We start from the raw sequence: 25,717 nt of genomic DNA, 5'->3' as shown, positions 1-25,717 counted from the left end.
CATTAAAACATCAGTCATTATAAACTTCCCTAAACAGGGCTGCCTGAAAGGTACCTTTATTTGGGGGCAGCTTAGAGACCAAGGGCCGCAGCAGTAGCTGCCCAGAGGGATCCCAAGGAAAAGTGGAAAGGGAGCTGATAAAGGGTGAGAGGCTGCCACTTCTGTAGGCAAGAGGTGACTTAACTGGGCTCCTGAGCCCCACAGGGGTGCCACAGAAAGAATCTAGTTGGTTACGGGGGCTGTGGACTCAAAAAGACTTCTCATTTAATTCCCATTACCACCCTGTGAGGCTGAGAGGCAGTGACTGCCGCCCCCCCCCCCCAAGGGCAAGCAGTGAGCTTTGTGGCTGAATCTGAACCCGGGTCTCTCCCGGGTCCGAATCCAACACTCTAACCATTGCACCACACTGACTCTACACATTTTAATCTGGTACACACTTTCCCTATTGCAGTCCCTTTGAGTACACCTTGCTTGGCTGGAGAGGAAATTCAAAGGGGAGGTAAATTTTTGCCTTTGGCTTTGTTTCGGAAGTGCGAATGAGGCAGAAACATGTTGAAATGGGAACCACAAATGGAATGTGTGTCCCCCCCCAAAAAAAAAAACCCTAAAGAGAATTCAGAAATATTGGTTGAAAGATTCCTGGGTTAACAGGACAGCACTGAGGAGAAATTTGAACAGATCACACCCAAGTTAACACCCAGCTCGCAGTTCCAACAAGGCCCAAATCAGCAGTGGGTGGGGCCAAGGCAAAAGTGGGCAGAGCAAAATATGCAAAATTTTCCATTGTATGTTCCAGCTGCAAAAAAACACCCCATCCTCTGTCCACAGAAGCAAGTAGCAGCATCACAGATTTGAGGGCACATCTCAGTCTGGCTCAAGCGTGTGAGGAGAGGGGGGAGATGGGTCACTGAGTGTCCCAAGGGCCAGATGGAGAGGCTTCGGGGGGGCCACGTTCATCAGCCCCTGCCAGTGGTAGGAAAACATCCAGTGCCAAGATCTGGTGTTTTTCAATGAAAGGATGTGACAGAAGTTTTACTGTTTCTTAAAAATAAATTATGCGTGGTGTGGAGGAAGTGGAAAGAGAGAATTTTATTTTTAAAGCATTAAAGGCCAGGCTTGCAGACAAAAATCTTCAGGAGGTGTCTAGTCGTACAAACCATAAAACAGAAGGAATGTAACAAAACTGATCATTATTATTATTTTTAACTGTGAAGATCAAAATATAAGCATCCAAGGGGGGTAAGCCAACCAAGTTCTACTCGAGAGCAGACACACTGAAATTAATGGTGACTATCTTTGGGTAGAAATCGAATCCAGCTCCATCATTTTATATTTCAAAATATTATTTGTCACAAATCACAACGACACCAGACTTCGGGTCACTCGAAAGGAACCAATCAGCCAGAGGAGAAAGGAAGGACTATCTCAGAGTGCTGTTGATTCTCTTTCCTTGGAGCTTTTTAAACATAGGTTGGATGGCCATCTGCCAGGGATTCTGTAGCTGTGATTTCTGCATTGCAGGGGGCTGGACTAGATAACCCTTGGTGGTACCTTCTGGCACTACAATTCTATGACTATGGACTACGTATTGTGACATGTAAGATTTCCAGGTGCTCCGAACCTCAGCTTGGAAGTCCACTCCAATGGATGTTAACATATGGAACTCACTGCCACAAGAAGTAGTGGTGCCCACTGGATTATAAGGCTTTAACGGGGGCTTAAAAGAAACACATAGACAAGGCAGTGAGTGGGTAGCAGGGCCACCTACCTGTGTCTTTCTTATTCTCAAATCTGCTGACGATCTATTGAGCCCCTCCTCCTGCTCGATGCTCTGCTCAATACCTAAGGGGGAGAGAAAAGCAGATCAGACATTCAGAGAAGGAAGAGAAAGGGGGCGGGGGTTGAGAAACAGATGGGACTCTCTCTCTCTCTCCTTCCTCGCCTGCCTGATGCCCGTTTCAGACTAGGTTAAAAATAGCTCCCCAGAAGGCAAAAGACCATCTAGGAGCATCCCTAAAACTGCCCCAGGAAAGTCAGAACACCTGCATTTGCACCTCATTTAATTTAGAAGGAAAAGCAATAATCTGGGCTATGAAAGGTGAACCCTGCAGCCCAAATAAAGGATGCAAATCTGCATTTCCTTTGGTTATCTCCAAAGGAGAGAGGAGAGGAGCTGCCCTGGTTCTGAGATCTCCAGACACAGCCAAAAGGATCTTGGAAGCCATGAGGGCTCAAAATCTTGAAAAAAACAAGGCAGAGGTTCCCAGGACATCCTTGACTTGCAGATCATTTTCCACTGCCCCTTTTAGGGGCTTCCTCCATTCTGATTTATACAGGGATGCGGGTGGCGCTGTGGGTTAAACCACAGAGCCTTGGGCTTGCCGATTGGAAGGTCGGCGGTTCGAATCCCCTCAACAGGGTGAGCTCCCATTATTCAGTCCCAGCTCCTGCCAACCTAGCAGTTCGAAAACACGTCAAAGTGCAAGTAGATAAAAAAGGTACTGCTCCAGCGGGAAGGTAAACGGCGTTTCCGTGCGCTGCTCTGGTTCGCCAGAAGCGGCTTAGTCATGCTGGCCACATGAGCCGGAAGCTGTACGCTGACTCCCTTGGCCAGTAAAGTGAGATGAGCGCCGCAACCCCAGAGTCGTCCATGACTGGACCTAATGGTCAGGGGTCCCTTTACCTTTACCTTTACCATTCTGATTTGGAGAAGGACAACTTGCTCTGTAGGGCACAGATGCCCCTTTTACCCCTCCAACAGCCATTTCCCACAACACCTCTGAGCATGAGAACTATAAACTTGAAACACACCCACCCACACCAAAAAGAGCTGAGTTTCCCAGGAAAATAAATCTTGAGCCTCAAAACGTGGCCCCCTGCACCAAGCTTGCCACCAGAGCCTTGCAGTTCTATCTCCTGCCATGTCCACCTAAGGCTGGCCATGCCACCTGCCTCCCTCTGCTGTGCCTCAAGTCAAGAGAGATAGGGGTCGGAAGCCAAACCAGCCCCTATGCGTAGCACCCTCATCCTGCCTCCGTGCATGGAGATACTCACTCTTTAGCTTGGAGCGCACTTTGTTGGCTGTCTTCTTGATGTCAGACATGAGATCCTCTAGCTCCTCCTTGGTTTCTGGAAGGCAGAAGAGGCAGAAGGTAAGATCATCATCTGAGCCTGCTGGGTGAGGCCAATGGCCTCACCTACTCCAGCATCCTGTACTTACAGTTGCCAAACAGATTCCCTGAATGGGAAACCCACAAGCAGGACCCGAGCGGAAGAGCCCTCTCCTCCTCCGTCTCCTGTGGCAGAGAGTTCCATAGTTTAATTATGTGCCGAGTGAAGAAGGACTTTCTTTTGAGTTCTTAGGAATGCTTGTGGATGGCCATAATTGCAACCTGATTTCACAGCTGGATTTTGGCCTTGTTGGAATCAGTCCCTTGAACTGCGTTGAGAGCTGGGCAGGGCATCCCTTCTTAAATTTATCCCCCAGCCTTGTGCTGGCCAAATCCTGCCACCCTAGAGATCTTTTCTTCCAAGTTCCCTTTGGGATCAGATGCATGTTCAATTTGTGGTCCACATTTTAACACGAACAGGCCTTGTTTGCACTTCCCGAAATCTACACTAAACCCGCAAAATGAGGCTCCCTTTGAAATTCACCCTCCTTCCACAGAGTTCTCCAGCCAAACAAGACATACCCAAAATGCATATGTTAGGGGAAAGCGCGTAATAAATCTAAATGTAGAGAGGCAGCGCAGTATAGTGGTTAGAGTGTCGGACTAGGACCTGGGAATCCAGGGTTCAAATCCCCACTTGCCATGAAGCTCAGTGGGTGGGGACCTTGGGCCTAGCCTTGGGGATTCAGTGAGGAGGGGAATGAACCAGCTACGCCACCTTGAGCTACTCAGAGGAAACAATGGGGGAATAGTACAGTGGAACCCGGTGTTACGGATGGGATCCGTGTAATGCAATAAAGAAATAACAAATACAGTGGTACCTCAGGTTACAGACGCTTCAAGTTACAGACTCCGCTAACTCAGAAATAGTACCTCGGGTTAAGAACTTTGCTTCAGGAGGAGAACAGAAATTGTGTGGCGGCAGCGGGAGGCCCCATTAGCTAAAGTGGTACCTCAGGTTAAGAACAGTTTCAGGTTAAGAACGGACCTCCAGAAAAATTAAGTTCTTAACCCAAGGTACCACTGTACTTAAAGAAAGAATGGGGGAGAGGGAGAAGACCTTCCCTCCAACTCCTTCTCCACGCCAGACCTCATTGCATAAACCTCTATTATTCTCTCTCCCATCTTGCCCATCAACTTCTGCCTAAGCCCAAAAGCTGCAGCCCTCCCTCGCAGGGGCGGCGCGCTCCAGCCCCCCCCTTGCTCTGCTTGCCTTTTTCCTGCAGCTTCCCCAAGCTGCTTGGCGCTGGAGGTGCCAGGTGCAAGCCTGCTCCCTCCCTGCCCCCTCCGCAACCCCCCCTCGGCCCGGAGAGGAGATAATTGTCGTCACCTGGAACTCTGAACATCGCCAACGTAACCAAGCAACGCTGGCAGAGCAGCCAAGTCTGGGTGGCACAGAGGAGGCGACGGGGGCACGGCGAGGTCTCTGCACTGGCAGCATCGCGCCAAGACTCTCAGAGCATCTGTGCAGGGCCTCAGACCGTCCTCAGCAGGATCAGCACTGCCTTGGGGCAAACGCCGAGGTTACGCTCAGCCCTGAGCTTCCAGCCCATCTCCTTTCCAATTAGAATGCTTACACACTGCAACACGTCCAACAAAGAACCCCCTTGCCAGCCTTTGAGCATTTTACCAGCTTGGGAGAGTTTGGCAAAGGTTCAGGGAAGGGCAAGCAAAATGATCGAGGCGATGACTCCCCTATGAAGGAAGGTTGCAGCGTTTGAGGAGTGACATGATGGATGGTAATAAAATTATGCCTGACAAAGTGGACGGAGAGAAGTTTCCCTCCCTCTCTCCTAACCCTAGAACTCAGGGAGGGACATCCAGTGTTGCAGGATTCAGGGCACAGGAAAGAAAGGACTTGCTCACGCAGCGCAGACTGTGGAACTCACTGCCACTGGAGGCAGTCGTGACCACCAACCTTTAAAAGAGGGCTGGACAAATTCATGGGGGATTAAGGCCATCGATGGCTGCTAGTCATGATGGCCATTGTCCTGCCTGCACAGTTTGAAGCAGCAATGCTTCTGAACACGACAGAAGCTTGGGTCCTGTTTGGGGGATTTCCCCATGATGGGCATCTGGGCAGCCATTGCGAGAACAGGACGCTGGACTAATTCGAATGAAAATGGTGCTGAATTTTCACGGGAACCCTCCTCTTTTTTTAATGCAAACTGAGCCCTTCTGTGGCACAGTGGGACAGTGCATTTGGCTGTTAACTGGAAGGTTGGTGGTTCGGTTGGTGGTTCAGGGATGGCTGTGGGCAGGATTCCTGCATTGCAGGGGGTTGGACTAGATGACCCTCGGGGTCCCTTCCAACTCTACAATTCTTATGATGTGGAATCCCAACCGAAGTTGGGGAAACTGAGAAAAGCCTCCTTCATGTGCCTCCTCCTCGAGAGGTCCAGAGGGTGGCAACACAAGAACGGGGCCTTCTCTGCAGTGGCTCCCCACCTGTGGAATGCTCTCCCCAGGGAAGTTCGCATGGTGCCTTCATTATACACCTTTAGGTGCAAGGCAAAAACGTTCCTTTTTAACCAGGCCTTTGGTTGATCTGATTTACATCCTATGTCCTTTTAAAATGTGTGGGGGGGGTTGGGGGGGTATTGGGTTGTTTTTATTTTTATTATCTATTTTGTTGTTTTATATCTTGATTTTATTCTGCAAACTGCCCTGAGACCCCCTGGGTATAGGGCGGTATATAAATTCATTCATTCAATCAATCAATCAATCAGTCAATCAGTCAATAAATCTGACAAGATTTGTTCATTCCTGCCTCACACTGCAGCAGTTTTAAAAGGGTTTAACTATCATGGGTGCCCTTAAACTATCTAGGAGTTGCAGCTTGACAGGGATCCTTGGTAAAAAATAAAGAAACCCCATTCTCTCAGTTTCCCAGAGCTTCGTAAAGAGAGAAGATAACACATGCCCATTTACCCTTGCATAAGAATAAATTTATGCGTCTGACGCTACTTAGGGCTTAGCAGCACAAGCGGCTGCCTTGTACTGTTTCCATTGGTTCAACTTGGCTGCCGCAAGTCAGTGTAAGTATCTGATTAGCTTTTTATTAGGGGACACTTACTGAAAAAGTGGCCTGTTTTGCCTTTAGAGCAGCAGTTTTCAGGAAAAAAGTTATGTGGGGAAGCCAAGTTAAGTTCTTCGGGGGAACAAACTCTTATCTGACAGAAGATATGGTTTGCACAATTATTTTAAATGCACAACGTATTATATTCTGTTATCTCTATTTTGCTTCTCATAAGGGCATTGGCTACACAAGTAAATAATAATATTCATTCGTTGGCAGCAGCACTCCAGGGGTCCAGGCAGCTCCCTCCCTGCCCTGCCCAGAGATGCCATCGGGGATTGCCATGCAGCGTTAAGTTTTCACCCACACTGAGTCAGCCCATGCAGCCAGTATTGTCTACTCTGACAGGCAGCTCTGCTATTTTGCTATACAAGAAAAAGGGGAGGGGGCGGAATGCACAGAAGCCAGTAATTAACTCCCACCCTGCAGGGAGAAGAAAATAATTAAAGGGCAAATCCTCATTTCAAGCGGAGAATGCCTTATCTTTAATCTCTGTTGAGCTCTCAGAAGACTTCAAGAGCCTAGCCTTGAGTCTGAGGATTTTCCTTCCATGACAGAACTCCCTCCCTTCCCACGCAGAGCCCCTAAATCTGTTCTGAGTCCCCCCACAAAAGATTTGGGGACGGTGTGGGACACACACTTGGAGAGAGGGAATCCCAGATGCTTGTTTCCGTTAGTGCAGCGGCCCTGGGTGTTTTATATTACGATGGTGCAATCTTAATATAATATCACATTCCTACCATTACTCAAAAAATCGCAGTCAACAAGAAGCAATAGAATAGGACAGGGCCTATAGACAGGAAGTTGCTCCACCAGTGAGCTGTGGCCTTTCCTCTAAAAACAACCCAAGACTCTAGCCCTCATTGCTCTGAATTAATGGCTGGTTTGAACAGGAATATAGGAAACTGGCTTATACTGATCAGGCTGAGGCAGGTGGTCTGCTACCCTTTCCCTGCTGGATCGAGGAGATTCAGTCATCAGTGCAGGGGTTTGGGCCCTTTGCCCCCCCCCCGCCCCCCAGTTGCTGTTGAGCTCCATCTCCCATCAGTCCCAGGCCAGCAAGGCCAACAGCAAAGGCTGAGGGGTGCCTTCAAACAACAATACCTGGAGATCCATCATTCCCCTGTCCGCTGCCTCCATGCAGAGGACAGCAGCATCCACTGACTTGCTCTTTGCATCCTATCAGGCGGCTGCTAACTAAAATTACAGGAGAAGAGACTGTAATGGAATCATAGAATTATAGAACCCCAGGGTTCATCTAGTCCAATCAGAATCACAGCTAATAAAGGAAAGGAAAATGTCGGGCAACCCTGCTGCCAAGGGGCAGCCCGGAAAAAGGCCTGTGTTTCTATGCTGGCAGAGACAAAGAGGATTGCCACCTATTCATCGTGAAGGGCTCAGTGCCCTCAACCACCCCAGAATAAAGCGCCACACTCAGCTTGACAACAGCGCCCCCTCCCCAAAGGCATTTTCCTTCCCTTCCTTAAGCAGCCCGTTCCCATCTCCAGGTTTGCCAACGCACTCCGAAGGGGTGCAATTTCCATCTTGCCACAGCGGAGGTGCTGGAAAATTGGCTGTTTCCATCCTCTCGCCTGACTCGCCTGGACCCAAAGCTCATTAATAACATCCCGAGGTCCCCGGAGAAGCCAGCTCTCTTTCGAACGGGTGGGCAGGGCGGCTGCAATTTCTCAAGATCGATGTTGACTGCGCATGGAAGGAGCTGACCCTCCCAGCGGTGAATGGAGAAAGCAATTATGTGGAGGGAATGTTATCCTGGAGAAGAGGGAGGAAGGGCTATAGGCAAGCCACCTAGCAAAGCTTGAGGAGTAACAGCATTCCATGCCACCCCAATGCTGAGAAACTCCAGGGCTTCCCCAGGGCTCTGTTTCCTTGGAATGAAGGACAGCGGAGCACTCAGGGACCACTTTTAATAGGGGTATGGATGGAGTAAGCAGGCAGGAACTGGTTGTGTGGGTGATGGCAACAATCTCCGGAGGAGGAGGAGAAAGCAGGGAGAGAAGAGAAGCGCGGCAGTGAGTCAGAAGCGACAGAGGGGGCAGCCAACACAGAAACCTCCGGCACTCACCCACGCAGGGAATACAGGAGGCAAGAGGGGAGGGAACGGGAAGAGGGATATGCCTAGAAGGAGCTGCTGGGGGCAGCCACCCTGCACCGGAGGCAGGAAAGCCGGAGAGATCCCCATCCCACGCACAGAAAGCTGCCTCATACCAGGTCAGATTATTAGAGCATCTAAGTATTGTCAGCACAGACTGGCAGCAGCTCTCCAGGGTTTTAAGTAGGGGATATTCCCAGCCCTTCCTGGAGATGCAATGGGGGTGTGTGTTGAAGCTGGGGCATTCTGCACACCAAGCCGGTGCTCTGCCACTGTAATTTGCAATATCGACAGAAAATGGTTATAGGCATCCGAGGACACGTGGCAACTTGTGCAATGATACCTTTGTTTAAAAATGGAAATGGCTCGGAAGTTAAATGTAATTAGGCGTTTTGGTGCTTCTGCTGGGGTGGAGTGGGGTTGTTAAATATGGTCTTACTGGTCTTTCACTTATTGTGAAAATAAAAAAATATTTGCAGGCAGGAGAAAACCCTAAGGGGGCTTCAAAGAAGCAAACACCAGCCATCCTTTCTCCTAATGCAAAGCTCTTCTGGTTCACAGAGCCTGCAGTATTTTGCATAAGTGCATACGAATACGATATCTTTATTGTCATTGTCCCATACAGAACAATGAAATAGAAAATTTACATAAGACATTCAAAAACCCCTAAAAACTCTGAAACCCCATTTCATCCCAGGAAACAAAAATGGACCAAAGCGTTTTGTTGCCTTAGCACCACAAATCCACTTCAACCACACTGAACTTTTTGCAGTTAGGAAAGTGACAGAGGAAATGTGCCGGAAAATGTGGGACAAACAAGGGATTAATGAGAAGATGCATAAACGCCCTGGAAGCAAATCAGAATGGATGTGGGATGAAGGCCTCCTTTGGAATCACTAATCCGTTGCTGGAAAATGTTCAGAAAAGGGCAACCACCATGATCAAGGGAGTGGAGCGACTCCCCTATGAAGGAAAGGTTGCAGCGTTGGGACTATTTAGGTTAGAGTTTGCTAAGAGTCAACATAATTGGAGTTTATAAAATTATGCATGGCATGGACAAGGCGGATAGGGAAAAGATTTCCCTCCCTCTCTCATTACACTTGAACATTTGGACATCCAATGAAGCGGAATGTTGGGAGATTCAGGACAGATTTTTTAAGGACTTTTCATAGCTCAAAAGAAGTTTGGACAAATTCATAGCGGAGAGGGCTATCGATGGCTATCGGCCAGGACTGCTAACTCTGCCTCCACAATGTTGCTTCTTGAGCACCAGTTGTTGGAAAACATAGGAGGGGAGGGCAGGGGGAGAGAGCTCCTGTGACTGGATCTCGCTTGCAGGTTTCTGGTTGGCCACTGTGAGAACAGGATGCTAGGCTACATGGGCTCCCTCTGGCCTGATCCAGCAGGCTCAAATTATGTTTTTAAATGCTCAGTACAAAGCGGAGACAGTCTGACCTCCACAAACCTTTTGTGCATGCTCAATAGACAGGTCGTCTGGAGGAGCCCCTCCTTGCATCGAATGCCCATGAATATGGCAAATGACCCTGGGGTGCCCCTCAATGGTACCCCCTCTCCCTCATCGCTTCCACCCTTTGCTAAGCAACTGTTCCGATTGCATCTGGGCCAACTGGATTGGCATCCTGGGTCGGGCAGGAAATCTGATCCTGCCCTGCCCTTCCAGTGCCACCTGTAACGCCTGGCATGGTGGCACTAGCAGGGCCCCTGCTAGAGCCACAGGAGTGTCACGCTCCCTCTCCACCGGCTAAATTAAGGCACAGCTAATTGCTGAGCACTTTCCCCTAATGCGCTCACAGGCGAGGGAGTTAATTGATATTTATGCAGCACCCCAGCCTGCCACAGGAGCTCAATTGTTTGGAAGGCCGTGGTTAAACAAGTCACAGAGATCCACGCGGGGCAGCAAAACCTGAGAAGAGACACACACACCCCGCTGCCGATGCCTTATGCAAAGAAGTGAGGGGAAAGTCTTTTTTGCGGTGCTGGTGGGTAACCTGAGGAACTGGAGCTTCTTGCAGGGAGTGGACCACTCCCCTACAAAATGGAAACCACAGAACCACTGAATTTCAGAGTTGGAAGGGACCCTTAGGATCATCCAGTCCAACCCCTGCAATGCAGGAATAGGCAGTTGTCCCATACGGGGATCGAACCTGCAACCTTGGTGTTATCACCACCATGCTCTAACTGTTGAGATTTACATTCCACCTTAAGGAGCAGACGTGTGGAATTGTCGCATGTCACATGTCTGTTTGCATTCCAGCACAGCTTGCTGGGAACTTCCGTTGTGCTTTTGCTTTTTCCGTTCTCTCTGAGAAGACGAGAGAGACAACATGTTTCTTTGTCCTGATTTATGATTAATAAATCTGTAGTTGTAGCATGCTTTCACAAGCCTCATGCCTATTCTGTGTGCGCAGTTTGATCTGCTGATGGTGTGCCCTGGCTTTGAAGCCCGTGTCGCTGATTTACGTTGGAGCAGAGGCTGATGGTCTTCGCAGCAGGATGGTTGGAAGGAGAAGGCCCAGCTGGGGCTAGCCAGCTGGCCTCCCGGTCCTCTGCATGTTGACACCAAACAACTGAGCTAACTGACAGAGCTCCTTCCCCACTTGGTTTAAAGGGAAAGTGCCACCCTGCAAAAAAAAAAAAAGGTGGTGGTTTCTCCTTCATTGGAGGTGTTTAAGCAGAGGCTGGGTGGCCATCTGTCAGGGGGTCTTGCTTTTGCAGGGGGTTGAGCTAAATGACCTTGGAGGTACCTTCCAACTCTTATGATTCTATGGTCGCAACTTGAGCTGTAGTAAAGGGGCTTGTTTTCACGAAACAAGGATATTCACTGTTGGGGGAGACATCTGCCCCCATCCACTGGCAAAAGCTCCCCCCCCCCACTTCAGCCAAGAAGAGGCAAGGCAGCCTTACTCACTCTCGTCGGGGTTGGGGGCCGCAAGGATGGCACTGTGCTTCCGCTTCACCTCTTCCACATTCTCCGCGATCTTGTCAATGAACCCCCGGATCTCTTCCACCTGGAGGAAGGAGGGCCAGAGTGAGCAGAGAGCTTGGAATGCCCTGGCTTTTGACAAGGGCGTCTTCCAACATCAAACCCCAGCATCGCCAAAAAAAGGACTTGCCACAAGGCCTGCATCAGAGGCCCTGTTTTAATTTCAAAAGCCCTCAACAAGCTGCTACTGCTCCCCTCACTTCATAGTTCTCTGTAAAAAGCAGGCCTCTGGTTTCATCCCACAGCAACCAGGGAGAAGGCCTCAGCTAAACCTTCAATCTTAACTCAGTTTGTATGGGAATAAGCAGTACTGAATTCAGTTAAGACTTACTCCAGGGACTGCCTGAAATTTTCTATCCCAGTTCAATCCCCGAGAATCTCTGCAGGAACATTGTTCCCTGGAACTGGAGAAACTCATTTGACAGCAATGAAACCCTTTTAATGTTTGATGTTTTAATGTTTGATATTTTGTCGGTTTGTTGTTGTTGTTGTTGTTGTTGTTGTTGTTGTTGTTGTTGTTGTTGTTGTTATTCTGTTGGGAGCTGCCCAGAGTGGCTAGGGAAACCCAGCCAGATGGGTGGGGTATAAATAATAATAATAATAATAATAATAATAATAATAATAATAATTTTTAAAATCTTTGGACCGCCCTTCAACTGTAGATCTCAGGGCTGTTCACAACACTGGCCCATTCCTGTGGAACGCCATGCCACTAGAGATTCAGCGAGTGCCTTCCGTGCCAACTTTTTCCTGCCAGGTGCACCCCCCCACGCCAAAAATGCACCTAGTTGCTCAAAGAAGAAGCAAAGGGGCGACTAGTGGCGGCGGCAGCGGCGGGGGGGGGGATCTGCAGGAAGAGGCCAAATAATTGACTCCCTGACAAATTCGTGCAACTAAATGGGGTTTCTCACCTGCTCAAAAAACTCGTCCATGAAGCGGTCCCGATCCACTCCGACAGTGACATCATCGTCATCGTCGCTGTCCTTAGCCTGGAAGACACAAAATGCCCTGAATGAAAGAAACCCTCTGGGACAGACTTCTGAAGGGGAGGAACCCTCGGGACATTGCACCTTGCAGACTCCTTTGGAGACCACCAAGACCAGGCGTTCCCCAACTTTTTTGTGCCACTGCCCCCTTGTTTTCAAGAACTCTTCCCCAGTGCCCCCTACCCTACTCCATAAAAAGCACCCTTCAGAACAGCGGTTTGCATGACCCACTACGGAAGATAACACCACACTAAAATTCAGCAACAATTAATTGCACATTTCTTCAAAATCCAACTACGGTATTTAATTAATTCAACAACATTGGTTACCTTGACCCATCGATGCCAACTTCTCAAAGTCAGAGAGTCATTTACACCGCCAGCGCCCCCTGCTGACTCCTTGCCTCTTAGCAGCAATATTTTGGTCACAAACATCTAGTTTACTGAACAAAAAGTGTTCTTTACTAAGCTACAAGTACATATTGAGATTGTGCTGGAAATGTCCATATACAGTGGTACCTCGGGTTACATACGCTTCAGATTACAGACTCCACTAACCCAGAAATAGTACCTCGGGTTAAGAACTTTGCTTCAGGATAAGAACAGAAATCGTGTGGTGGCGGTATGGTGGCAGCGGGAGGCCCCATTAGCTAAAGTGGTGCTTCAGTTTAAGAACAGTTTCAGGTTAAGAATGGACCTCCGGAATGAATTAAGTACTTAACCTGAGGTACCACTGTACAGGTATATAGCAATCGATGTAGTAATCCCACCCTCTCCCACAGGGGGCAGTACCACCTACTTTGGGAACCACTGATCTAGTCTAATGCTCTGCCCCTTTCATTAAAAACAATGCAAGATTCCAGTCCTCATGGAGCTGAATAAAAGGCTGATTTAAACAGGAACAGGTGCTTAATGTTGAGCTGACCCACTGGCCTATTTTGCTCACTATCGTCCATACTGAGTGGGAGTAGCTCTCCAGGGATTCCTCTCCGGTCCCAGCCCTTGGAGATGGCCCTGGGGTCTGAACTTGCATCCTTCTTCATGGAAAGCAGATGCTCTCCAGCACCAACCTGGCCCCAAGGAAGAGAGGCATCAGAGGATACCGTGCAAGCTAGTATCCTAACCATATCGACACAGTAGATGCACCATCTTCAAATGGAGAAATAAAAAGTTAAAGGCTCTCACAGGCCCAAATTAGTAGTTCACAGCAGAGGTCGCAGGCTGTGACTCTGCTCTGGGCTTGCCTCCTCTTTTCAATTTGCTTCCTGTGGGGGGAGGGCATCATCCACTGCACCTCTGCACTGAGTGCCCATCGTTCATTCAACTACTCTCAGCGCAGACAGCAGCCGTTTCCAGACAGGCAGCTCCCAAGCACTAATAAATCATTGTTCTTCTTCTGCATGATGCAAGCAGAATTGCAATAGACCCCATCAGGGATATGGGATACCTTCCCCGCCCCCCCGCCCCCAATATGTTCATCTTGCTTGTTCCATTTTCACCTATAAACTGATGTTGGTGGGGAAGGTCCAGTTTGGGGAAGAATAAATTGCAAGCAATTCTTGATGATGATGATGATGATGATTTCAAAAAAATAACAACAAGAATTAATCAAGCACTATGCACTTGTTCATTTTAACACAAATCCTCATTACTACCCATGAAGTGTAAAAAAAAAAAAAAGCTGAAACAAAAGTATAGATTTCTGCTTTATTGGGGGCAGGAGTTGCCAAAATGCCCCCCCACCCTTTTAGTTTTTTAAAATTAGCATTGCCCCCTTAGAGGTAACACACTTTCATTTACATTTTTGAAAATGTAAAAGTATAGCCAGAAAAGAATTTTGTTCAAAATAAAGAAACACACACAGAGAGAGGTTAATGATAGTAATGGGGTTATACAATGGCCAAGCTTATAATAAGCAAGTGCCAAATACAGTCCATAGGTCCTCTCTCTAAGCCACACCCTCTCTTCTTAGGCCACGCCCCTCACCAGCCTTGAGGGTCCATTCCAAGTCTACAATTCTATGAACAGGTAGCAGCAGCACCTGTTATACAGCAGACTGAGCAGGCATGCACAGGTCACTTGCCTTTGCCTGGAGATGCCAGGGATTATTATGTCCGTTGTCATTTCCCAACACTTAATGCCGGAGTGCATATCAACAACAATCCCTAAAATTATACATAATATAAAAAGGTAAAGGTAAAGGACCCCTGGTCCAGTCAAAGGCGACTATGGGGTTGCGGCGCTTGTCTCGCTTTCAGGCTGAGGGAGCCGGTGTTTGTCCAGACAGCTTTCCAGGTCATGTGGCCAGCAGGACTAAACTGCTTCTGGTGCAACGGAACACCATGATGTAAACCAGAGTGCACAAAAACGATGTTTACCTTCCTGCCACAGCGGTAGCTATTTATCTACATGTGCTGGTGTGCTTCCAAACTGCTAGGTTGGCAGGAGCTGGGACAGAGCAACGGGAGCTCATCCCGTCACGGGGAATAGAACCGCCGACCTTTGGATCAGCAAGCCCAAGAGGCACAGTGGTTTAGACCACAGCGCCACCCACATCCCTAAAGACTATGCATAATATAGATGAACCCTAAACCCTCCCAGATCATGCTGTGTGGCTGAGACCACCCCCTTTCTCCCAGTCTGACTCCCCTCCAGACTCCCCAGCCTTGAAAGCTCGGGTGCTGAAAGGCAGGGTGTATACTTAGAAAGTAAATAAAAATAAAACGAATCTGACAAGTGTGACACCTAAAAGCAAAGTTCTGGAAAGCATCCAAAAGAATGAATGCAGAGGAACATCAGCTAAGCTAGGATCCTTGGAACTAGGTATGCTTCGAGAGGTGGGTGGGTGTTTCCAAATGGGTGGGCGGCCCCTCGTTCGACAGCACTATGGAAAACACACCTGCACTCCCAGCGTCTCCACCCCCCGCCCTGCAATTAATTCCACCTCTCCTATTATGCCATTTTTATCTGCTATTGTTTCAAACTGGGGCCTTTTTCCACAGAGAGCAGCTGCCAAGACCCTCCTATGTGGCACACAGGAGACAAGACCACCCCTCAAAAGAGTGAGAGAGAGCACTTCATTGCCAAGAAGCCCCTTGCATACAAAATTATGCATGGTACATAGAGAAGGGAGATGTGGAAAACATTCTCTGCATGAATGCTGGAAGATTTAGGGCAGAGAAAATGAAGTACTTCTTCAGGCAGCGCATGGTTAAAGGGTGGAACTCACTGACGTGGGATGTAGGACTGACAACCAACTTGGACAGCTTCAAAAGACGATTAGACAAATTCACAGAGGATGAGGCCACCTATGGCTACTTGCCACAATAGCCACAATTTGCTTCCACTATCAGAGGCAGCAAGTAGGCTGGCTACAGACTGTGGTTTCTTCGGCGCAAAACAAACCCAGACCCCCAGTTTGAACATAAAACAATGCCTGGGATTGCAGATCTGTGCGCTAGTAGGGAGGAAACAACCCAGATTAGTGCAGTTACAGTCAATCATTGTCTAAGGTTTACTGTGATGTGCAAACTGGGTTATTGTCAGTTTCAGTTCCCACTGGTGGGGGGGGGGAGTTAATTACAGTACTTGCTTCCCTGCATTAATGTTTTCTTTTCTTTTTTGAAAAAATAACTAAATAGCACTATTTCTCCCATTTTAAAAATGAAAAATATAAGGAAATCCCTAATTAACCCCACCCCCTGGTGAGAAGAGAAACTGACATAGACATACCCCCCCCAAGTGTGATTAATAACCAATAAAATGGCCAGCACTTGGAAACAGTTTACTTAAACACGCAGGATTACAGGGTGTGTGTGTGTGTAAAAAATCTCACAGGCATTTGATGTGTGTCCATACCAGACAGGCTGGTGTTCCAATTAAATTTTTAAAAAAGTATTGGTGGGAGGAAAATCACCACATCACAGAAAACACTGGCTAGACTGCAGCAAGACTTTGACAATGACCGTATCCGGGTGCTGGCGGGGGAGTGGGGAGTAAGCAAAGAAAGCAAATCCAGAAAAAAGGCCTTTAATCTGGAACGAATATTGGACACAAATTCAAAGAGACATGCAACCCTCAATGTGGGACCTCCCTCGTGCTTGATTCCAGAAGCTGCTGTTAGCAATTCTGATGCAGCATAAACTGGGGTGAGTTCTTGTCAGCATATACCTCCTGTTCCTTTACCAAAGGTGTCATGGGCTTTGAAGATGCTCGAACTCTCAGGACGCAAGGGAAAAATGTGCTGAGAGGAAGGCAAGCTTGGCAAATCCACACCGTGATCAACTCCCACCCGGAAACCAACATCCCCACTGTGGAAGGACGTGTGGATCCAGAATTGGCCTCCACAGTCACTTACGGACTCATTGTTAAAACCGTGTTTATGGAAGTCAATCTTACTTGGCTACGAGTGATCGCCAAAGCAGAAGAAGATGATAACTCCTGTGCTCAGAGATCTATACCAGTTGGAGATCTCCTATGAGTCTAAGTTCAAGGTGTTACTATTAGTATATAAAGCCCTTAACAACTTGGGAGCAGTTTACCTACGACATCGCCTTACCCCACTTCTGCCCGCTCAGCCGCTTAAACTGGCACAGCTGGCCCTGTTACAAGTGCCACAGGACACCTGTTCCGCATTTGTAAGAATTCAGTCATTTAGTATGGCAGAACCTATCCTTCGGAACTCCCTGCCTCTTGACATCAGGCAAGCGCCTTCACTATATTCCGTTCAGCACCGGCTAAAAGCATTCTTGTTTAGGCAAACCTGCCCATACACTTAGAAACACCGATATGAATTGTAACCTGTTTCAGTATTTTAACTTTTTGTATGTTTTGAAGTACTGCATTTCCCTCCTCGATTTTCTTTTATCTTTTTTTGCAAACCACTCTGAGGTGGGTTGTTGAGTTGTTGTTTTTTACAATCAAGTGGTGTGTATACATTTTATGAGATGCATAATAAACAAGCCTTTGAAAATGCACCTCCTCACTTTGAAACCAGCCGAGAAGCAACCACAAATTCCTGCTGGAATCATTGGCATCCAGCCTGGCATGCAAGGGGGTGGGGAGGCTGCCAGGAGTGGTCCATTTATCTCTCCTTACGTCTCCCCTTTGCTTTCCAGGTTCTTCAGCTGCGCTGCTTTCGAGGGGGACATTTGGCACAGCAGCCGAAAGGGAACAGTTGCCTCGCTGAGCAGCCTGGGCTAAGAATAGCACACCCCAAAGGAAAGGAGGCAGAGCTGGCCAATTAGCCCAGTTAACAGGCTTTTTTTCAAGCAAGCCAACCCGGTCCCATTAGACACGGAGCAAAGGTCAAGCATCTGCTCTCCCCGAGGAGACGCACAGCAAGTCACGAAGCCAGCGGCCAGCGAACGTTTTGAACTCATTGCTGGCAGCAAAAGCAGAGTCCCAGATCACGCAGGTGTCTGTGCAAAGCGGCGCTCACCACTCCAGACCCATTATGCGGCAACAAAGAGCAGAGCCACCATGTGAAAAGGCAGTCTACCCCTATAAGCCAGACAGCAGGCAGGCAAACGAAAGAAGGAAGAATATTTTCCATAACTTTCCATGTTTTCCACCTGCGAGGTGCCAAAGGCTACCTAAAGGCGCACAGTGACACAAGGGAAACCTCTCTGGCTGCCACCCCTTGAAAAGGACATTGTAGAGCTGGAAAGGGTTAAGAGAAGAGCAGCTACAATGACCTAGAGCAGTGTTTCCCAACCTTGGGCCTCCAGCTGTTTTTGAACTACAATTCCCATCATCCCTGACCACTGGTCTTGCTAGCTAGGGATGATGGGAGTTGTAGTCCAAAAACAGCTGGAGGCCCAAGGTTGGGAAACACTGACCTAGAGCATGGCCAAACTCAGCCCTCCAGCTGTTTTGGGACTACAACTCCCATCATCCCTAGCTAACAGGACGAGTGGTCAGGGATGATGGGAATTGTAGTCCCAAAACAGCTGGAGGGCCAAGTTTGGCCATGCCTGATAGGCGAGTGAGAGTCTCCCCTGTGATGAAAAAGGTTGCAGCATCTGGGGCTTTTTAGCTTAGAGAAGAGGCAATATGATAAGACACTTATAAAATTATGCCTGGCGTGGAGAAAGTGCATAGAGAAAAGCTCTCCTCCCTCTCTCATAACACTGGAATGCATGAACATTCTTTGGAAGCTGGAGGCTGAGGACAGACTGAAGTACCTTTTTAGTTGAACTATGGAACTCACTGGGACGCAGGTGGCGCTGTGGGTTAAAGCCTCAGCGCCTAGGGCTTGCCGATCGAAAGGTCGGTGGTTCGAATCCCTGCGGCGGGGTGCGCTCCCGCTGCTCGGTCCCAGCGCCTGCCAACCTAGCAGTTCGAAAGCACCTCCGGGTGCAAGTAGATAAATAGGGACCGCTTACCAGCGGGAAGGTAAACGGCGTTTCCGTGTGCGGCTCTGGCTCGCCAGAGCAGCTTCGTCACGCTGGCCACGTGACCCGGAAGTGTCTCTGGACAGCGCTGGCCCCTGGCCTCTTAAGTGAGATGGGCGCGCAACCCCAGAGTCTGTCAAGACTGGCCCGTACGGGCAGGGCTACCTTTACCTTTACCTATGGAACTCACTGCCACAGGAGGCATCGATAGCCACCACCATGGTTGGCTTTAAAGGAGGATTGGACAAATTTGTGCAGGAGAGGGTTATTGAGGGTTACTAGGCCAGGACTGGCTTTGCTCTGCTTCCATGATTGGAGGCAGTAACGTTTTGGAGAACCAGCTGCTGGAAACCAAAGGAAGGGAGAAGGCTATCGGGCTCAAACTCTGCTTGTGGGGTTTGCATTAGGACACCTGGCCAGCCAAGGTGAGAACCGTGTGCTGGACTACATGGGCCACTGGCCTGATTCCAGTAGATTCTTATGTTATTTCCTGGGAAGTCTGCAGGCCCCAAAAGGTGACGGAGGCTGAAGCTGGACCCTCAGGTGCCCTCTGGTTCACCTTTGGCCAAGCAGAGACATCCTTTTCTGGGATGCCTCATTACTACTCATTCCTCGATCTGAATGCCACAACCAACATGCTCTCCCAGCCTCCTCCCCCTCAGGCCTTGCTCGAAGCAAGTTGTGGCTTTTCCGTTCCACAGCAGAAATTTATTCTGGATGAATAGAAGGGCTGGAGCACAGAAGAGGGGGCGCTGAGTAGACAGCAACTGGGGTTTGTTTAAACCCACCTAGGAAGGGAAAGGCAGCAGGGAGGGGCCTTGATTCTCCTAGGGAGGCGCACTGCAAACTGAAAGATTAAAATAAGAGCGATGGGGAGAAGAAAACAAAGGAATCAAAAATATAAACCGTAAAAGTGTCACAGCTTAGCTTAGAAGGACAAAAGTGCAAAGATACTGCACAGCTCTAAAGGGTCGATAAAATATTAACTCACACGAAGATTCCCTTTGCAAATAACAAAGATTTACAAAAGTATTCTCCACCTGTGAGTTCCATCATGGAGACTAAAGGTTCTTTGTAGTCTTAAATGAGCCAGATATTTGCATATGCCAGTGGCGCTGAGTGACCCCCCCCCCCCCGTGCCTCAATATTTGTATGAGAAATAAAAGCAGCCATGACCTCTTTTACGAGGATGATTTGTGAGTCAAGGATGATTTGTGCAAAAGAAGACCCTCAATCCATCTAGCCAAGATCCCTGCCAGCGACTGTCGAGTCTTGGCCCATCCTCAGAAACAAGAACCCTCTAATGCGCTGGAAGATTTCAGACAGCTAAAAGAAAGGACCCAGCACACAGTTAAACTATGGAACTCCCTCCCACAGGAGGCAGTGAAGGCTACCAACCTAGGCAGCTTTAAAAGAGGATTAGACAAATTCATGGAAAAGGAGAAGACTATCGATGGCTACTAGCCACAGTGACTATGCTCTGATGCTTCTGAATACCAGTTTCTGGATGCCCCAGGAAGGGAGAGAGGGCTCATGTAGTCAGGACCTGCTTATGGGCTTCATTTTGGTTGGCTGCTATGAGAACAGGATGCTGGACTAGATGGGCCACTGGCCTGATCCAGCAGGCTTTCCTTATGGCTCGTGGGTTTAGGCACCTCTGTTGGACTGCCTTGCTGAGTCAGGCAGCCGCTGGACCACAGAGGTCAGCGCTGTCTGCGTCACGGATGGGGAAGCAGGGGCTCATGGGAGTTGTAGTTCAAGAACACCTGGAGGGCACAGGGGGCCATGTGGTGTGAAGTCATAGAAAGTCAGAGTTGGAAGGGACCATCTAGTCCAAGGGTCAGCAAACTTTTTCAGCTGGGGGCCGCTTCACTGTCCCTCAGACCTTGGGGGGGGGGGGCGGAGTATTTTTTTTGGGGGGGAGGGAATGAACGAATTCCTATGCCCCACAAATAACCCAGAGATGCATTTTAAATAAAAGGGCACATTCTACTCATGTAAAAACACGCTGATTCCCGGACCATCTGCGGGCCGGATTGAGAAGGCGATTGGGCCGGATCTGGCCCCCGGGCCTTAGTTTGCCTACCCATGATCTAGTCCAACCATGCAGGAATCTTTTCCCCCAATGTGGGGCTGGAGCCCACAACTCTTGAAATTCTGGGATTAAGAGTCTCATGCTATGCCAACTGATCTATCCCAAGAAACCTTGCTCCACACTATCAGCAGCTCACTAGGATGTTGGGCTGGCATCTGTCCATACCCGATGCCACGGGTTGATCCTGGGACCTTCTGCATGCAAAGCAGGTGCTCTAACCACCGGCCTATGTTGAGCCTGGATAGCTCAGATGGTAAAGCACGAGACTCTTCATCTCAGTGTTATGGGTTCGAGCCCCACATTGGGCAAAAAGATAGCTGCATTGCAGGTGGTTGGCCTGAGATGACCCTCGTGGTCCCTTCAAATTCTACAATTTGACGATTCTTTGGGGCCATCAGAATGCAGCAAAACCCATAAATGTCAGGACTTCCTTTCACTGGAAAGTGGGTAGGTTTTCTTAGCTTCTCCTAAAGAAGAAACAACGTCCTGAATCCATCCCCAGACCGCCCCTTCCTTAAATCCACAACCAACCTTCCTCGTAAGGAAGCCACAGAGCGTTGCACAGTATCAACAGGTGTTGCATGCTCAACAGGTGACTTTTAAGGTGCTAGCCCTCAAGCACGCAGAGAGTCACAGGTCTCCATTTCAATCTTTGCCCCTGCCTGCCCTGGAGAAATTTGCTGTGCATTACAGCAAGGGTGGGGGGACATCTGTAGCCCCCCCCCCCCATCGTTGGGCTCCAACTCCCGTCATCCTCCCTGGCTGGGGTTGATGGGAGTTGGAGTCTAGCATCTGAAGTCTCCCATCCCCAAATTACAGGAACGACAACAAAAACAATAAAGTTTTGGAGAGGGTGGCAGCTATGCATTGTTCCTTGTATCAAGCAGGTTCCTTTTTAGGGGGTCGAAGACCAGGAGGGCAGCCACCTGAGATGCCTGCGTTTGTTAGAGGCAAAAAAGCACAGAAAGAAAATTCCGCTTGGGAAAACAACATACCACGGCTCCCTTCTTGTCATTCAAAAAAGTTACGGCTTTCAACCAAAATCAGTTAAACAATTATACAATTAGGTGCTTGAAACAAGCTGGCAGAATTCAAGCAGCCCCCTTAGTAAAGAACAGCCATGTTAAGGCTGCACTCCTGAGCACCCTTCACCGGGAGCAAAGCCCCCCCCCCCCCCGTGAAGACAGAAAGAGCCTCTATTTGTGAGTAAAAGCCCCCCCCCGCCGGAAGAAACGTCACCCCAGCTGGCCCCATCAATGGGACTTCCCATTAGCAACCTTTCCCTTTGGGGCTGTGGTGGCCAACAAGATCACCAGAGCCTGGTTCATCCCACGCCCTCAGGGTGATAGAGCAGGCACTCTGCGGATGCTCAGGAGCCCCCTCTCCCCTCTGACGTCCCAGAGATGCGCGCTGCTACGTCCCTAGGAGGAGGACGGGGTCTAATCTTCGTCAACCCCCCATATACACCCCCAAGAGAATTCAAAAGAGATGGCGGGCGTGGGGCAGTGTGCCTCATCATTCTCAATTCCAGGGGTTGAAGACCAGATCCGCACCCGAGATGCCGCCCTTGTTCCTGCAGATCAGAACTGGGGCGATCCCTCCAGCTAGCCCCCCATCTCTCCACCCCACACCCACGAATCAACAAGGCGATATGGAGGCGCGAGGAGCGGGCACAGCCGTGTCGTCCGTTCCCTGGAGAGTTGAGAGGGGGGGGGGGGGGGCAAAATGTTCCACGACCCCCGCCGCATGCATCCATGGACGGCACCGCCCTATGAAGAGGGATCGCTGTCGTCCCCCTCCGGTTCTACGCTGGATCCGTTTTCGACGGGGAGGTTCGCTCAGCTTCAAACGGAGGGGGCAAGGCTGGAGGGGCCACGGTTGGAGGGGACCCCTCCCTGTTAGCCTTGTGCTGGGGCTCCACCCCGTCTCCCTCCCGCGGCCCCTTCCCCGACGGGGCTCACCGTGCGCAGCTCCTGCGTCCGATCCTTCATGGCTCCGGCTCCGCTCTCTTGGGCGGCGATCGAGGGAGGAGCAGCAAGCCGCGACGGCGGCGGGGGGGGGGGGCGGCACATGCGCGGGAGCCCGAGCAGGAGGGAGGGGAGCGGCCGCCCGCCTGTCTGTCTGTCCGTCCGCCCACTCCGCTACGGCCGCCTCCCCGAGGGAGCCCGAGCCGCGCGAAACCCCCACCTAATTCTCCAGTCGCTTTGGGAGAAAAGGAACACCGCCCCGCCAGCTGCTCGGGGCGCCTGCACTCCCTACACGCTCAGAGGCACGCTCAGTTCCTCGACAGGTTTAGTTTGCAGCAAGCTCCGTCTGGTTCAGTGGGCCCCAGCTTATTTTTTTAAGCTTCAGAGAGCCTGAAAGAGGAACCTGCCTTGCGGCGGGAGTGGCGGGGCAGTCGTTTCTAGGCCTGGAAAAGCTTTCAGCTGTGGCTAGTTTCTGTGGCTGTTAGAAGCTCAGGAACACACGTGTGTGAGTATGTATGCGTGTATGTATGTGTGTGCGCGCGCATGCATGTACATGTGTGTGTACATTGACTGTGAGCAGGTGAGCTTGGTCAGCATGGGGGAGAAGGAAAAGAAGGGGTTAAACAAGGTGACTTCCCTTTGCAATTGCTGCTTCCCTAAACTGAATTGCAGGGGGGTTGGACTAGATGACCCCTGGGGTCCCTTCCAACCCTACAATTCTATTACTGTATCCTGAGTTGTATTTTCTCACAAGCCCTGTGTACAAATAACCCAACAGCCTTCTCAAAACCCCATTTCAGCAAGGCCTGGTCAGATCAGAAGCAAATAGCTTCCATCTTTAAGTCTCCCCACTCCCTACCACCTTGGCCAGTCTCAGTGGCTGGCCGCAGTGGCCCGTTTACATCCCCCACCATTAGGAGCTGCCTTTGCAAAACGAGCCTGTTCCCCTCTGATAAAAAAAAACCTCTGCACATGCTCAGAGGCAGAGTGCTGGGATTTCTGGAATGGGAAACTGAATGCATATTATGGATCATCAGAGTCAAAGGCCAAATACAGAGAATTGTTTGCGGGGACACAAAATGAGACTAGCTGGGTTGCTGCCTAGCCTTGGCTGCCAACTGACCAGAGGTCAAGAGCACCCCAGGGCTGGCGTTGACCCACACCAAGCCACGGTTGAAAGACGCAGCGGCAATGGCTGGTCGAGAAATTGGCAACCCATAACATGTCTCGTTTCCATGCATGTTGCCATGAGTGCAAGAATCCTAGGGATGGCGCTCCCTGATCTATGTCCCCAAAGAGCACAAAGGGAGACGGTAGCAAGATGTGCTCTGGTGTTCTGCCACCTGCTGGTCGCGGAGAGTACAGCAGCGTGCCCTGCAGAATCTTTGCGGATAATATATTTATTTGTCTTAAGGATATAAGAAAAGCCTGCTGGATCAGGCCAATGGCCCATCTAATCCAGCATCCTGTCCTTGCAGTGGCCAACCAGATGCCTGTGGGAGACCTGTAAGCAGGACTTGAGCCCAAGAGCCTTCTCCCCTCCTGTGGTCTCCATCAGCTGGTATTCAGGAGCATTGTTGCCTCTGACTGTGGCGGCAGAGCAGAGCAGTCCTGGCTAATAGCCATTGATAGCCCTCTCCTCCACGAATTATTAGTTTACTATCATTCTTCCCGTGTTCTTAACGTTTTGCACCCCTCATTTCTTCCGTCTTCACAACAACCCTGTTTGTTTGGTAGCTTCCAAAGTGTAGGTGCTGCCACACTGAAATATTGATTTCTTACAGATCCAGAACGGGCCAGATCTTTCTCTCCCCCACCAATGCCCTGGGCTAAATTGAACAGGTAGGCGGGACCCTGCTTTGACAGGTGGGTGGTCCTGGCCACCTGTCAAATCATCTGATGCTATAATGGCATCAGGCAATTGATGCATTTCCAAGCTGACTGGCGGAGTGTAGGGAGAGGGAGATGGCTTAAAGAGCTGGCTGAACCAGTCATTTGTCAAGCGTTTTGCAAGGGTCAGCAGTGCCTGCAAAAGCCCAATTTTTCCTTTACATGCCCCCCACCTGGTGTCATATACAGTAGTACCTTGAGTTAAGTACTTAATTCATTCTGGATGTCCGTTCTTAACCCGAAACTGTTCTTAACCTGAAGCGCCACTTTAGCTAATGGGGCCTCCTCCTGCTGCCGCGCTGCCAGAGCACGATTTCTGTTCTCATCCTGAAGCAAAGTTCTTAACCCGAGGTACTATTTATAGGTTAGCAGAGTCTGTAACCTGAAGCGAATGTAACCTGAAGCGTATGTAACCCAAGGTACTACTGTACAATGTGGGGTGTGTAGCAGGTGGGTGTGGCTTGCCCCCAAATGGTCTTGTAGGACAAATGGAGTTGCCTGGCAGGCCAGATTTGACCCACAGGGCGGAGGTGCCCTAACCCTGCTATAAATCCACGTTATGCCCTATTCAACCATCTGTGGCCATCTGAAGGTCTGTCCCAGGGAAGATGGAACAAGCTTGTTTTATTCTGCTCCATTGGCTAGGACTTGAAGCCAGTGGCGTAGCGTGGGGGGTGCAGGGGGTGCCAGCCGCACCGGGCGCAACATTTTGGGGGGCGCACTCGCAGCTCTCTGCCCCTACCTGGTTCACACACTCTCTCTCACAGTGCTGGCTTTGCGAATCCGAGCTGCCGGGTCGCCGCCCAGTGTGCGGAGCGGAGAGAGAGCGAGGGAGGGACTATCTGGGGGAGGGACAGTGCAGCAAGCTTTGGGCCGCGCAGGGCTCTTCCGACGGCGCCGAGCCCTTCGCGGAGGCTGCGTCGCCCATACTTCAGAATGCGGTGCGTGAAGTTTCCCCGCAGCGGCCAGCCAGCCCCGGAGCACGTGCAGAGCACCGATTCCCCCTGGGCGATCCCGGC

General features: G+C 49.9%; 2 protein-coding genes across 4 annotated transcripts in view; both read right to left on the bottom strand.

The window, feature by feature from the left end:
* STX1A (syntaxin 1A) overlaps window positions 1-22,922 on the bottom strand; it is a 39,195-nt gene extending 16,273 nt beyond the window's left edge. For all 3 annotated transcript variants that reach the window (XR_013833310.1, XM_079954602.1, XM_079954603.1), the window contains exons 1-5: window positions 22,803-22,922; window positions 12,278-12,355; window positions 11,292-11,391; window positions 3,055-3,129; window positions 1,769-1,842 (exon numbers count right to left, since the gene is read on the bottom strand). Coding sequence is in view for 2 of the 3 variants with exons in the window: in XM_079954602.1 (XP_079810728.1) it covers window positions 1,769-1,842; window positions 3,055-3,129; window positions 11,292-11,391; window positions 12,278-12,355; window positions 22,803-22,913 (438 nt within the window). In the remaining variant the exon portion in view is untranslated. The remainder of the gene's footprint in view (window positions 1-1,768; window positions 1,843-3,054; window positions 3,130-11,291; window positions 11,392-12,277; window positions 12,356-22,802) is intronic.
* Window positions 2,168-25,717, bottom strand: part of VPS37D (VPS37D subunit of ESCRT-I) — a 103,403-nt gene continuing 79,853 nt past the window's right edge. The window contains exon 5 of the mRNA XM_079954611.1: window positions 2,168-2,178. The gene's annotated coding sequence lies outside the window, so the exon portion shown is untranslated. The remainder of the gene's footprint in view (window positions 2,179-25,717) is intronic.

Source organism: Podarcis cretensis, assembly GCF_951804945.1.
Source record: "Podarcis cretensis genome assembly, chromosome: 15".
Lineage (NCBI taxonomy): Eukaryota > Metazoa > Chordata > Lepidosauria > Squamata > Lacertidae > Podarcis > Podarcis cretensis.
This window is presented reverse-complemented; position numbering and strand designations above follow the sequence as displayed.